General features: G+C 40.9%; 1 protein-coding gene across 2 annotated transcripts in view; it reads left to right on the forward strand.

Annotated features, from left to right (window-relative positions):
- The first annotated feature begins 208 nt into the window (after window positions 1-208).
- CLSPN (claspin) overlaps window positions 209-15,256 on the forward strand; it is a 28,924-nt gene continuing 13,876 nt past the window's right edge. Inside the window, exons 1-9 of one of the 2 annotated variants that reach the window (XM_059046649.2) lie at window positions 209-232; window positions 3,299-3,407; window positions 3,929-4,377; window positions 5,001-5,162; window positions 5,814-5,891; window positions 6,224-6,296; window positions 6,864-6,972; window positions 7,160-7,740; window positions 12,509-12,700. In XM_059046649.2, the coding sequence (XP_058902632.1) occupies window positions 209-232; window positions 3,299-3,407; window positions 3,929-4,377; window positions 5,001-5,162; window positions 5,814-5,891; window positions 6,224-6,296; window positions 6,864-6,972; window positions 7,160-7,740; window positions 12,509-12,700 (1,777 nt within the window). The remainder of the gene's footprint in view (window positions 233-3,298; window positions 3,408-3,928; window positions 4,378-5,000; window positions 5,163-5,813; window positions 5,892-6,223; window positions 6,297-6,863; window positions 6,973-7,159; window positions 7,741-12,508; window positions 12,701-15,256) is intronic. The other variant, XM_067013439.1, reaches the window with a different exon arrangement.

Consider the following 15,256-nt stretch of genomic DNA (forward strand, 5'->3'; position numbering starts at 1 on the left):
TCGATTGGTAGGACAGGATGGGGGCGTGGCCTCATGTAAAAGCCTTCTCCGGATTGGTGCAAATCGTTGAAGGCGGAGCCTCCACTTCGGCTGGGCGCGAAAGCTCGAACGCCGCTGCCTGGCAGGAGACGGAGGGAGCAGCTGTGTCCCGGGTGGGGGAAGCGGAGACCTGCTTCTTCCCGACCGGCGCGCTGCGGAGGCCGGAGTCATGACGGGCGAAGTGGTTTCCGAGGTGAGTTTATGCACTTGCCTATATCTGCAGCTGCGGAGGCCCGGCGCGGAGGGGTGGGGTGGGGCAGGGGTCGAGCCGGCCGAGTGGGTCGTGGAGGCTGGGAGGACTACAGCTCCCGGTGTGTACCGCGGCGGCTGGGCTTCGCGGCCCCGCGGAGATAAAACCATGGGCCCCGCGCGCTCGGGACCCCGCGGTCGATCCCAGCGCTGGGGTCTCCGCGCCTCGGTCCCCTCGGGGAGGTTGCTCCTGGTCTTTGCGGCGCGCGCAGCTCGCCGCCAGCCTCTCCTCAGCCTGCTCATCCCGCCCCTTTGGCGCGTTTCCTGCGGCGGGAGCTCTTCCTCCAACTGCGCCCCCAAAAGGAGGAAGGACCAGGTCGAACCGGGCCGCTAGGGTTAGGGGCAGCATTAACTGTAAATGGACGGCGGGAGTCTTAGAGACTTCGAAATTGGGTCTGGAAGAGGCCTCTGAGGTCATCACACAGGGTCCCGAGAGGTGAAAGTACCAGTCTCGGATCCTTCCGGGAGGTGACTGGCTGGTCGCTGTCGGAATTGGCGTAGAAACGACATCTGTTTCCAGATCTGTGTTCTTTTCTGGGGCTGGGACTGGAGTGAGACACTCGTCTTGGGAGCAAAATTTAACGGGGCGCTTCAAGATAATTTTAAAAATTTATTTTTACTGAAGTATAGTTGAATTATAATGTGTTAATTACTGCTGTACAGCAAAGTGACTCAGTTATACATATATGTACATTCTTTTTCTTATTCTTTTCCATTATGTTTATCACAGGATATTGAATAGAGTTCCCTGTGCTATACAGTAGGACCTTGTGGTTCAAGATAATATTTTAATGCAGTATTTTAAAAAATAAAAATTAATGCAAAAAATTGCATTATTTGATATTGAACAAAATATCAAACTTTGAAATGAAGACAAGATCCGACCCTGTGTTTGCACTACTCTGTCTCACTCACCTCACACTCATCCTGGCCCTGGTTCCAAAAAAACTTTATTTACAAAAACAAGCAGCTGACCTCATGAGTCATAATTTGCCCATTTGATTTTTAATTTTAATATTGCACTAAAATATCTTGATTACTGAGTGTTTTGAGACCTTCTAGCCTTAGCCTGTTCCTGGCCCTGACTGTTGCTGGTTCTGCTGCAGATTGCCTAGAATACAGTGATTAAGAGTATCACCATGGGGCTTCCCTGGTGGCGCAGTGGTTGGGAATCTGCCTGGCAATGCAGGGGACACGGCGTTCAAGCCCTGGTCTGGGAGGATCCCACATGCCGCGGAGCAACTAAGCCTGTGTGCCACAACTACTTAGCCTGCACTCTAGAGCCCACGAGCCACAACTACTGAGCCCACGTGCCACAACTATTGAAGCCCGTGCTCCGCAACAGGAGAGGCTGCCGCAGTGAGAAGCCTGCACACCGCATCGAGGAGTAGCCCCTGCTTGCTGCAACTAGAGAAAGCCCGCAGGCAGCAACGAAGACCCAATACAGCCAAAAATAAATAAATAAATAAATCTATTTTAAAAAAAAGTATCACCATGTATTGAACTATGTGGTTACCTGAACTCAGTTTCCACATACACAAATAGTCTTACTGCTTTCCATTGTTGGGAGGATCATCAGCATATACATCATGATCCTCAGTGATATTCCTCCGTTTGTGTTATTTTTGGTTTTAATTTTAATAATTGTACTAAACATTCAAATCAATTTAATAGTTGTTTGAGAAACCATTAGGGTGAGGCCTTGTGACCTATTACATTACAGTTGTATTTTCCCCCTTATTAATAAGTTGATTCAGAGTTCTGTGAACTAAGCTTGGTCACTAACTAGTCAAGTCACCCAACATACCCCCGTCTCCTTAGATTTTTCACTTGTGGCTTAAAAAAACTTTTTTGGGGGTGCTGAATTTCAGACATAAACATCAAAAGGCTGTTATAATGAACCCATCACCTAACTTCAACAATTATCAAATTACGCCAACCTTGTTTCATTTATACCCCCACCCACTTCCGCCCTTACTGGATTATTTGGCAGCAAATTCCACACATATTTCATCCACAGATATTTCATTATGCATCTCTAGAAGGTAAGGGCTTTCCAAAAAAGATAACTACTATATTATTAGCATACCTAAAAAATTTAGAATTATTGCTTGATATTAAGTAGCTAATCAGTGTTCAGATTTCTTTGACTTATACATATACTTTCAGTTTGAATTAGGATCCAAACAAAGCCTGCATATTGCAGTCGGTGATATGTGTGTGTGTAAATATCTTAACTCTCTTTATAAGTCCCCCTCCCTCTCTTTTTTCTTGCAATTTACTGTTAAACCACAGAGTTTGTCCTATAGAGTTTCCCACATCTGGATTGCCTCTCTGTGATGTTATTTATCATGTCATTTGGATACACTGAGAAAAAGTTCACACAGTAAAATGCAATAAGTGCTTGATTCTTTAAATTTATTTACCATAACTCAAAATAAAGAGTTGGTCCTATAATATCCTTCAAAGGTGAACAATGAATTTTAGTTTGTTTTTTTGTCCAGTAATTCTTTTTTTTTCTTTTATAAATTATTTTATCTATTTATTTTTGGCTGCATTGGGTCTTCGTTGCTGCATGCGGGCTTTCTCTAGTTGCTGCGAGCGTTGCGGTGCATGGGCTTCTCATTGCAGGGTCTTCCCTTGTTGTGGAGCACGAGCTCTAGGTGTGCGGCTTCAGTAGTTGTGGCACATGGGCTCAGTAGTTGTGGCTCTCAGGCTCTAGAGTGCAGGCTCAGTAGTTGTGGCTCACGGGCTTAGCTGCTCTGCTGCATGTGGGATCTTCCCGGACCAGGGATTGAACCCGTGTCCACTGCATTGGCAGGCGGATTCTTAACCACTGAGCAACCAGGGAAGTCCTGTCCAGTAATTCTTAATGTCATCCTTTTGTTAAACCGCTGTATTGGTTTTTTCTTATTTCAGCCTGATGATCCCATGATAATTTGTGTATCTTTATGTACTTAGAGCTTTCTGTCACCTGCTGGTTAATACAAAGTATATTCTCATTTTCTAGGTTCACCTAGAAATCAATGATTCGAAACTCATTTCACAAGAAGAAGCAGATAGTCCTTCAGACAGTGGACAGGGCAGCTGTGAAACAGTTGGGCTCTTGAGTGAACAAGGTTTGTAACAGTACTTTTATTTTTAGGAATAGAATGTGGGAGCTTGGGTTGTAAGGGGACTGGATTAATTTCATTATTCTCTGATTTATTAAATTATTCATGCTTAACCTTGTTTGTTCTGTTTATTATAAAAGCGAAATAATAGTGCTTGTACCCTTTTGAAAATAACCATTTCTATTGTATTATTGAATGTATAAAGTGTCTAGAAGATACCATATTGCCTGGTTGAATGCATTCATCCTATAATAAAAGGACATTTAACACCTGCCAGAAGGATCAGAACAGATTTACACATTGTAAATATATATTATTACATTTCTTAATAAGAGATATTTTTCCAGGGAACATGTTTTTCAAAATATATTTTTAGATTTGCTTTGTTAGAATCAGTTCTTAGTGTTAGTTACATAATTTCACAAGGTGATATATCACTGGATAATTGGATATGTTTTTGAGGAGTACGGGGATGAGGAAGAAGGCCAAATGATGGTAGACTCTAAAAAAAATTGTGTTTCCTCCAGATTCAGATGAAGAGATATTTGTGAGTAAGAAATTGAAAAGCAAGAAGGTGCTACAAGAGAGTGATTCTGAACGAGAGGGCCCAAATGCCTCTCCAGAGAAAACTACCTATGACAATATAGAGGAGGAAGATAAGGAGAACTTACATGCTGGAAAAAATGGAAAAGTCAGAAGGATTTACAGAACTCTGGTGAACAGTGATGAGAGTGACATCGAGGAGTCTTTGTGTCAGGAAAATCTTGAAACCCAAGTGACACCTTGCTTAGAGCTGAGTCTCCAATCTGAAAACTCTGTGGATTTTACAGTTGACAGAAAGATTTCCAGAAAACCCATACATGATAAAGAAGGAATTGGAGGAAAAGCAAAAGTAAAATCAAAGCGAAGACTTGAGAAAGAGGAGAGAAAGATGGAGAAAATTAGGCAGCTGAAAAAGAAGGAAACAAAAAATGAGGTACATTTAAAAGAATAATTTGCTGTTTCTAAGGCAGGTTAATGTTTTAGAAAAAGTTGCTTTTAGGAAAAAAGTTGCTTTTAGTTCTTGAGGTTGTTTCTGCACTCAGGATATACCTTCGAGTTGACTGTCTTGCAATGAGGTATGTGATTTCAAATCCGTTGGTCTCCTTCTCCATTTTGGATATGAGAGGACACCTTCCAAATAAATGCGTTTCTGATTTTCTTTGTGAGCACGTGGGGTTATTATTCTTTGCTGTTTCTGATCTGATGAAAATAACTTTCATAGGATTTTTTATGCCTCCATCAGTTCAAAGTCTTGTTTGCTAACTGGAAATACAATCCTCAAATTTTATAAGCTAGTTGCTTAATGATGTATTTAATTGACTTTTCAAAAACAAGTGTACTATTTATTAAGTTAGTTTTGGACAGTTGTGTAAAATCACAGCATGGACTTCAAAGGATGACTATGGATTAGGAACCAGTGATAATGTTCTAGGATGCCATATACTTGTCTGTTGATGAAGCATGAGCTTTTTCTGTCCTGATGCAAATTGCTGCATGGTGTTGTAAAACATTGGATTTGAAAATGATTGGATCTTGCTTTTTCTTTGTGTTACCCAGGAAGATGATGTGAAACGGCTATTTAATGACAGTGGCTGTCTACTTGTGGATAAAGACCTTTTTGAAACTGGGTTGGAGGAGGAAAATAACTCTCCATTAGAAGATGAAGAGTCATTAGAATCGATAAGGGCAGCTGTGAAAAACAAAGTAAAAAAGCACAAGGCAAGTAAAAGATGACTACAATTAGAGCTAACCCACTGCTTCTAAGCTTTGCTTTGTTTTCTGATTTACTCTTGGAACCTTAATTTTTTTTTTTTTAACTGAAGAAAAACACGTGTCAATTGATTTAAGTTTTTCAGTTGTTAATTTTGGAATTATGCAGTACAAGTGATAGACGTGCTACCTTGTTTGGGAACTAGTATTTTCATTGCCCTAATAAGAATGCTGAGGAAAGTAAGATACTTTATGTTTTGCAAGAAACAGGTAAAAAAGGGGTCAGAGATATAAATTTTATAATCTGGTGGCCTCTAGGAAATGAACCTATAGGGTTTCAGGAAGGGTACCAAAGAGAAGCATCAGTCAAAGCATCGTTGTCCTGAGTGTTTGGAAGCATAATCATTCTTCCTGAGATTAGCTTCCTGGAAGTCATTGTCCCTCCTTAGGGAAAGATGTAATATAGAGGTGTAAGAAATTAGGGCCCAAGCTCCACTGGAGACAACTAATGTGTTTTCTAGGCATTAGAGGATTATTGATTTCTCATTAATATAGCGTGACGTGATGTTGGAGTGCAAAGGCAGTCTTTGCGTAAGCAACATTCTCTTGTGTCAGTTTAATTTTTTTCCGTGTTAATCCATTTGCAATCTTCTCTTTTAGAAAAAGGAACCATCTTTGGAGAGTGAGGTCTATTCATTTGAAGAAGAAACTGAGTTATCAAAAGGCACAACGAGGAAGGTGACATAGAGCCCTATATAGTTGTCATGTTGAGCTCTTTTCCCAGGAGATTGTGGGTTTTTCAGGAATTTTCTTGTGTCTATCATATTACCCTGATTCCTAGGATATCGCTTTGTACATAGTAGGGACACAAATATGAATTGGATTGAATTAATTCTATGAGACTTGCAAATAAATGAGCTCCTGAAGCTTATATTGTTTTGATCTTATTAATGCTTACTGTTCCCTCTCCATCCTCTTTGCTTGGAGAGAACAAACTTTTAAGCGATGAATATCTATCAGTCTTTCTGGATAATAGCATTAATGTAGTCTCACTTTTTGTTTTCTTTAAGGAAAGAAAGGCAGCCAAGTTAAGTAAGGAAGCATTAAAAAAATTGCATAGTGAGACTCAGCGCCTTATTCGAGGTAAAGAAACCAGTATGGTAAACACTGAGGCAAATCACATTATTTCTTTGTAAGCTCAACTTGGATGTTGGGGACTTTCCTTTTTTTTAACAATCTTAATATGAATGAGATTATAATAATCAAGTTTAGAATTGATCTTGATGAATGGCCATTGTTCTGAAGCCCCTGGAACATTAGTATAAACTGAGAAAATTTCCGGAACTGTAGTGGTGGTAATGGGGGAGTTTTTTAAAGGATTGTCTATGGCCTGGCTGCATCAGGATCCCTTTTACAAACCTTTCAAATTTATAAATTCTTAGGCCCCACAGAAATTCTGATTCAGTAGGCTTGAAATGGGGTCCAAGAATCTCTATTTTTAAAAAACTTAACTGGATCAATTTGATTTCACAGCTAGTTTTAAAAGCCACTGGTCTTCAGGGAATTTTTTTGTAGTTGGATCCTGCTTTTATTAAAGGCAGGATTGTTTTCTATTTCTGGTGATGGCTTTGGTTGTTTAGTTAACTGAATGTAAAGTGACATTTCAGAATGTACAGTATATGTATTTGCTTGTTTTGTTCCATTTTACAGAGTCTGCACTTAATCTTCCATATCATATGCCTGAGAATAAAACTGTTCATGAATTCTTCAAACGTAAACCCCGGCCCACTTGCCACGGAAATGCCATGGCACTACTGAAGTAAGAAGCTTCTTTCCTTGTGATTATAATTTTCATAAATATTCAGTTTTGAGGCAAACACCTGGTGTAAAGAGTTCAGATTCCTCACTTCCTTAAAATTGATTTAAACGATTCATTACGTGCTAAGGGATAAGAATGTTTCACGTTTAGGATAATTTTCAACTCCTGGTTATTTTCCCTTCTCTAGGTCATCTAAGTATCAGGCAAGCCATCACAAAGAAATCACAGACACTGAAAATACAACTGAGATAAATAGTGACCACCATAGCAAAGATTCTGAGCAGAGAACAGGTGCAGGATATGAAATGGAAATTAATGCACTCCCTGCAGTTTCAAAGGAACCCCAGATCACTACTGGATCAGATGAGTCTTGCAGTAAGGATTTGACAGGAAGTGAAGAGCTAGAAATTCCTGAGAAACAGGAGCAGAGTGATGCTAGACCTTCACCTGGGGACATCTTGGTGGCACAACAGGAATGCAGCTTCCTTGGGAATAAGGACAGTGAGGAGTATCAGGCTGGAGGGCTTGTGGCACCTGAACCTTGTGCCCTGGAGGAAGGAGAAGGCCTGAAAAAAACAGAAGAAGCAGATGAGAAGGTGGAAGAGCCCAGGCAGCAAACTAAATCAGCAGCAGTGGTGCCACCTGAAAAAGTGAGGAGGTTCACTGTGGATAGACTGAAGCAACTGGGAGTAGATGTTTTCATTCAACCTCGGCTGGGTGCTGACAAAGATTCTTTTGTGATACTTGAAGAACCTGAAACCAACAGAGGTAATCCTTTGAACTGTGAGGAGCTTCTCATTTGTTCTGGCAGCTTTCTATTATTTGCCACTGTGGAGGACAGGGAATACAGGAGAAACAAATAATCACACATGGTCTTATTCTATAGATGTACCAGATACCAGATAGAAGTCATTTAGATACATTTGGCAGGGTATTAGAATGTTCTAAACCTTGTTTAAATGGAAACCTGTTGATAGTTAATGTACAAAGCAGGGTACATTGCTGTTGTTTTATGGTATGACTTTGATAAAAGCATTATTCAGTTTTTCACAGTTAGAAGTATCTTGGTTCAGCAAATTGTCTGCAAATCTGAATTTCTTTTCTTTCTTTTCATTCATTCAACAAGTATTAAACTATCCACTACATGCAAGTTGCTGTAAGGCATACTTGAGAAATCTGACGTTTATCCTACACGTAAGGTACTTATGCTCTAGCCGGGGAGATAAGAAGTAGGCAAATAACAGTAATACAAGGAAGTGACATCTTCTATCATGAGCATGTGTCACTGATAATTGGAAAAAGTTAAATAACATGGAGAAAAGGGAAGAGTATTCTTTGCTGAAAGAAACATTTAGAGTAAAGCATCATAGGAGTAAAGAGGAGGGATAAGTTTCTTACAATAGGTGATTAAAGAATAAGTGGATGTAATTACTTGTTCATTACCTTCCCCTTTATACTTTGAGTAGGGATCTTCTGGCTTGTTCCTTACTCTGTCCCCTGTGCTTCCACAGTGGATGACACATTGTAGGCAGCCATGTTTACTGAATGAAGGAAAGAATGAATGAATGATCCTTCAAGAGAGAAATCAAGTATTACCCACATTGGGTAGACTTCCTGACTTGGTAAAATTAGGTGTTCCCTCCTCTGCAATGTGATATGATAATTAAGAGCTTAGGGTCTATAGCAAGGTTGGGATCTGAATCTGGATTACACTACTCACTGTTTAAACTTGAGTCTGCTATTTTACCTCTCCAAGGCATCTTTTTTAAAAAATGAAATAACGCTATCTGGTTCACAGGACTTTAGTGAAGATTTGTTGAAATAATGCATACAAGTGGATAGCATAAAGAAACACTCAAATGGTGGCTGCTTTTTCTATTATCAGTGCAATTATTTACATCAAGACTGTCCTTCATTAAATAATAAATGGTTGGCAGGTGCTAGGTCAGCCACAGTATCAGTCTTTGTTGACTGAATGGGTGGACTTTGTGGAAGTGGAGAGAAGGACATTCTTAGAAGGGACAGAAAGAGCTCTGTGTGGTGCATATTGGGAGGACGTGTAAGTCAGTTTGACCAGAGCAGTTGGGGTGGAAGGGTTTTGTAACAACTAGCATAGCTCTGTTAGCAAAGAAGTGTGGAAATAAGCTGTTGCCCAGAACAGGGAGAGGAAAGTTTTGTTGTGTGGGACTAGAAGTTATCTAAATAGTCTCAGACAGGGCTTCCCTGGTGGCGCAGTGGTTGAGAGTCCGCCTGCCAATGCAGGGGACACGGGTTCGTGCCCCGGTCCGGGAGAATCCCACATGTCGTGGAGCGGCTGGGCCCGCTGAGCCTGCGCGTCCGGAGTCTGTGCTCCGCAACGGGAGAGGCCACGGCAATAAGAGGCCCTCGTACCGCTAAATTAAAAAAATAAATTTTAATAAATAAATAGTCTCAGACTAAAAGGTGCGGTAGAACTTTTTGAGTACTTACTATACTAATACTGTGAAATTTTGTTATATGGGACTAGAAGTTTTCTAAACAGTCTCAGACTGAGAAACAGAAAAGGGAAGAAACCTTTTTTTTTGAATACCTACTATATTAGACACTGATAGATCTTTTTTTTTTTTTTTTTTTTTTTGCGGTATGCGGGCCTCTCACTGTTGTGGCCTCTCCCGCTGCGGAGCACAGGCTCCGGACGCACAGGCCTAGTGGCCATGGCTCACGGGCCTAGTTGCTCCGCGGCATGTGGGATCTTCCCGGACCAGGGCACGAACCCGTGTCTCCTGCATCGGCAGGCGGACTCTCAACCACTGCGCCACCAGGGAAGCCCTGATAGATCTTTTTATTAGTTATCTTTCTTAATTTTCATAGCCCCAGATATTATTTTGTAAATGAAGAGTCTGAGGTTTGGAGAGGTTGGATAATTTTTCCAACATTACACTTGGCTTATACAGGGAACTAGCACAATGCCTGGCTCATAGTAGGCACTTATTTTTAACTCAGAATATGTTTTCCTTCAGAAATAGTATTTGACATGGATATTGGGTTTCCAGATCAGCCTGTTTCATAATATATGAAGTTAGGATCAACATTTATTCATTCATGCAATAAACTTTTTTTTTTTAACTTTTATTTAGCATGGTGTTGGGTGCTGTGTATGCAAGTAAGAAGTAGTCCCTTCTCACAAGGAATTTAAAGCCTAGTAGGAGTAACAGGCAGAAAAATTGGATGTTATGTGCTGTGCATACCTTGAGCCTAGAGAAAGAGTTCCTCACAAGGAGTCAGGGAAGCTTCTGAAAGGAGCTCATACCTGAGCTGAGTCCTGAAAGCTGAGTAGGAGATACCAAGGCAGAGAGGTGAGGGAGGGCTTTCTTGGTGGAGGGGACAGACCTACAAAAGACACAAAGACAAGAGAAAGCTCTGGTTAGCTGAAGTGAAGATTGCAAGGAGGTTGCTGACTAGAGGCCAGATCATGCAGGGCTTTTAGGTGGAGACATGAGCTGGAGCAGAGACTTTTCACCTAGAGAGGAGATGAAAGGTTGGGAAAAGACGATGGAGGGAGAGGAGCTTGAACAGGGGTTCTATAGGAGTAGGGTGGTGGTTGAGTCACGTAGTAAAGGGCAAGGAAAAGGGGTGCTTCAGTGGGTTGGGAGATGAAGAGTTTTGAGGGACCTGGCTTTCTCCAGAAGAATGAAGGCAGCTCCTGCCTCACTCTTATTTAAGGTCCTGAATAATCTTCGTCCCCTTCCACTTCTTTTGTTCTCTTGGCACCAGTGATGAGCTGCCTATTTCTGTTCCCTTTCCACTGCCACTACCTGTTGCTTCCAACTTGCTGAAATAATATAAAATGGGATGCAGACTTACAGCTTCTCTCCCTACTCTTTGATTTGCAATGTAAACATGCCATCCTTTGGAAATGGATTTTTTCTACTAATAAATAATGTTAAGGACTCAGAATAAAAAGGTTTCTTTCCAGTTCTTCTCTTTTTCTACTAAGACGCTCTAGGGAGGGAAAACCCACATCTACATGCTAAGCACAAAACTCCAAAAGGATGATTTGAGCGCATTTTAGAAAAAGAGCCAAACTTGGAGTATCTTGGACATTTTATCATGGAAGAGAACGCACGGCATGTGAAAATAGCCAGCATCCCTCAACCCCAAAGGAGCTTTTCTTCCTCTTCTTTCCTTTCTGTCAGCTCTCTTACACCAGATCCCACTATGGTATGATTGACTTGTTAAACAGAGTGAGAGAGGTAACAGCTAGCTGAGGGAGAAAGGAAAAAAATGTTCTGAGCAATAGCAGTGGGGAAGAAGGGAAAGGCCCTGTTGCTATTAGACCATTGAACTCATACTACGTGTGTGTGTGTGTGTGTGTGTGTGTGTGTGTGTGTGTGTTTGTGTGTGTATTCATATTCCCGTTTATATACAAGCTGGGCGTGTGGTACAGGGACCACTTCTAACTGGGATTTCCTTTCTGATTGTACTGATTATATCTGTAAAATTTTCACGAAGAAACTTTTCCAGTCCTGCCGCTGACTTACATCACTCATTGCATTGATTGTTATTTTCTTTTTCCATTTTTTAAATTGACCTTACTCGTATTTAGTGAGATTGCTAGTAAGCAGTGAAATGTTCAAAGAAGGGAATTTTTTAAAAGGAGACTGAAACCCATGAGAAATTAAGCCCTTGAATAATTGAGGAGTATGGTATTTTTTCTACCAGCTTAATACTTTTTTAAAAAGAATTGCACATATATTTTTTAATTATTATTATTTATTTAATTTTGGCTGTGTTCTTCATTGCTGCACACGGGCTTTCTCTAGTTGTGGTGATTGGGGGCTACTCTTCATTGTGATGCACAGGCTTCTCATTGAGGTGGCTGCTTCTCTTGTTGTGGAGCACGGGTTCTAGGCATGCGGGCTTCAATAGTTGTGGCGCAAGGGCTCAGTGGTTGTGACTCGCAGGCTCTAGAGCGCAGGCTCAGTAGTTGTGGCGCACAGGCTTAGTTGCTTTGCGGCATGTGGGATCTTCCTGGACCAGGGCTCGAACCCACGTCCCCTGAGTTGGCAGGCGGATTCTTAACCACTGAGCCACCAGGGAAGTCCGTATTTTTATTTTTTTAACATCTTTATTGGAGTATACTTGGTCTACAATGGTGTGTTAGTTTCTGCTTTATAACAAAGTGAATCAGCTATACATATACATATATCCCCATATCTCCTCCCTCTTGTGTCTCCCTCCCACCCTCCCTATCCCACCCCTCTAGGTGGTCACAAAGCACCGAGCTGACCTCCCTGAGGAATTGCACATATTTAGAAACTTCATTGTAAATTTCTACCCTAAAATGAGTTTTGAAGTATATTGAGGAAGTTGCAGCACTCCATTAGTTTGGGTTAAGTTATATGAATTGGACACAGGTGTTGGTAGCAAAGGAGATTTTGGTATTTCTCTGTGTGTGTTTTTTCCCTACAAGTTTGTTGAACTTAAAAAACATAGCTTGTAATTCTTAACTAGAGTCTTAAAGGCAAACTGACATACTGGTTGGCGTTTGGTTTAGAACTGGAAGCCTTGAAGCAGCGTTTCTGGAAGCATGCTAATCCAGCAGCCAAACCCAGGGCTGGTCAGAAGGTGAATGTGAACATCATAGTGAAAGATGTGGGCACTGATGGAAAGGAAGAGCTCAAGGCAGATACGGTACCTGTGACTTTGGCAGCTGAGAAGCTGGATGGAGCAAGCCACACAAAACCAGGTATTTGCGTTCATGGGGGTTTCTTTGTTTATTTTTTTGGCTGGGGGCGGGGATGGGTGCCTCACTCTTTGTACTCTGGCAGGTCTTTATGGCTACTGAAGACCCTATAGTGAGACGTTATAGAATCTTTTTCCTTGGAGACTTTGGAGATGGGACAGCAGTACCTCTAGCATGATTCGTGTGTGTAGCATTACCTAGTTGTGTGGGGTGGGTAAGAAGAATTATTTCTTAAACTAACCTTTGTTTTATTGTTTAAAAATATATATCCGGGGGCTTCCCTGGTGGCGCAGTGGTTGAGAGTCCGCCTGCCGATGCAGGGGACACGGGTTCGTGCCCTGGTCCGGGAAGATCCCACATGCCACGGAGTGGCTGGGCCCGTGAGCCATGGCCGCTGGGCCTGCGCATCGGGAGCCTGTGCTCCGCAACGGGAGAGGCCGCGGCGGTGAGAGGCCCGCGTACCACAAAAAAAAAAAAAAAAAAAAAAAAAAAATATATATATATATATATATATATCCGGGCTTCACTGGTGGCGCAGTGGTTGAGAATCCGCCTGCCGATGCAGGGAATACGGGTTTGTGCACTGGTCAGGGAAGATCCCACATGCGGTGGAGCGGCTGGGCCCGTGAGCCATGACCACTGAGCCTGCGCGTCCAGAGCCTGTGCTCCGCAACGGGAGAGACCACAACAGTGAGAGGCCCGCGTACCACAAAAATAAATAAATAAATAAATAAATAAATAAATAAATAAATAAATAAATAAATTTTATATATATATATATATATCTCCATTGTAGAAAATACATGGAATAAACAAAAAACTTCTACAGTTCTCTATCAGAGACATCTTCTGTAACCATGTTTTATATCCTTTTAAACTTTTTGCGTGTATTTTTTAAACAGATAGTACATGTCTGTTTAAAAAATAAAACAGTAATGTAGTCATACTGTGCATTCTGCTTTGTAATCTGTATTAGGGACAGGTCTGTTGTTTCGACTCCCACTTTGAAAATACGACTAATATATCACATAGAAAAAAATTAAAACACTGAGGAAAAGGTATAAAATGAAAAATTAGTCTTCCCAAAGGCAACTTAACATTTTCCTGTGTGTTCTGGGAAAATTCATATGCATATGCCATTGTGTGTGTGTGTGTGTGTGTGTGTGTGTGTGTGTGTGTGAGAGAGAGAGAGACATTGAACACTTATACTCTCTGCCAGGCACTGCTCTAGGTGCTTTACAGCAGATAACATTAGTGTCCTTATTTTATATGTGAAGAAACTGATATACAAAGCATTTAAACAACTTGCTCAAATTTATATAGCTAGTAAGTAGTAGAACTAGCAGCCTAATCCAGACCACCTAACTCAAGAGTTCAGATCAGATACACATATTGCTTTGGGGACTTTTTTTTAACAGCTGCGTAATATTCCATTGTGCAAGTATAACATGATTTTGTATAACCATACTCCTATTAATGGACATTGTGTTTGTTTCAGTTTTGGTATTTCATACAATATTGTGTCCTAGTATCAGATATATGTTAGTAAATTTTGATGCAGAATTCCTTACAGTGGAATCAGTGAGTCAAAAAAAAAAAAATATATATATATATATATATATATATATATATATATATATATATCATCCCATTGCCCTTCAAAATAGTTGCACCGATTTACACTCTGAATCACGGTGTATAAGCGTTCCTGTTTCTTCTGGTTAATAACGGATATTATCAAGCCTTCAAATTTTTGCCAAATATATAAAAAATGGTATCTTGTTATTTTGATTTGTATTTCTAATGAATGAGAAGTGATGTTAAGCATTACTTTTTCAAATAATTTTTAATTTTATTTTTGGCTGCATTGGGTCTTTGTTGCTGTGCTCAGGCTTTCTCTAGTTGTGGCAAGCAGGGGCTACGCTTCATTGCGGTGCATGGGCTTCTCATTGCAGTGGCTTCTCTTGTTGCAGAGCACGGGCTCTAGGTGCGTGGGCTTCAGTAGTCGTGGCCCGTGGGCTCAGTAGCTGTGGCTTGCGGGCTTAGTTGCTCCGTGGCATGTGGGATCTTCCTGGACCACGGCTCGAACCTGTGTCCTCTGCATTGGCAGGCAGATTCTTAACCACTGAGCCACCAGGGAAGCCCTTAAGCATTATTTTTAATTTTATTTACAATATATGTTCATTTTTCTGTGAACTACCAGTTCATATCGTTTGCCCTTTTTACTCTTGAGTTGTTTCTCTTTTTCTTTAATGTGGATAAATTTATCAATATTTTCTTTCATGGCTTTTGAACCAGAGACTTCATGGCTTCTGAACCAGAGACTTGAAGGCCCACTCCCCACCACCCATCTTTTTTTTTTTTTACCCTTTTAAATAATAATTTTATAATCTCTGTAATATATTATCCCAGGGTGTAGAACATAATTATGGAAGTTATCTCCTACACTCAATTCATGATATTCTCCATTTGTTAAGATAACAAAAGCCTAGATTCCTAAGGTCTCTGATTTTCCTTTTGGGATGTGTCTAGAACACCTCTGGAGTTGCCTAAAATGGA

Source organism: Kogia breviceps, chromosome 1 (assembly GCF_026419965.1).
Source record: "Kogia breviceps isolate mKogBre1 chromosome 1, mKogBre1 haplotype 1, whole genome shotgun sequence".
Taxonomy (NCBI): Eukaryota; Metazoa; Chordata; class Mammalia; order Artiodactyla; family Physeteridae; genus Kogia; species Kogia breviceps.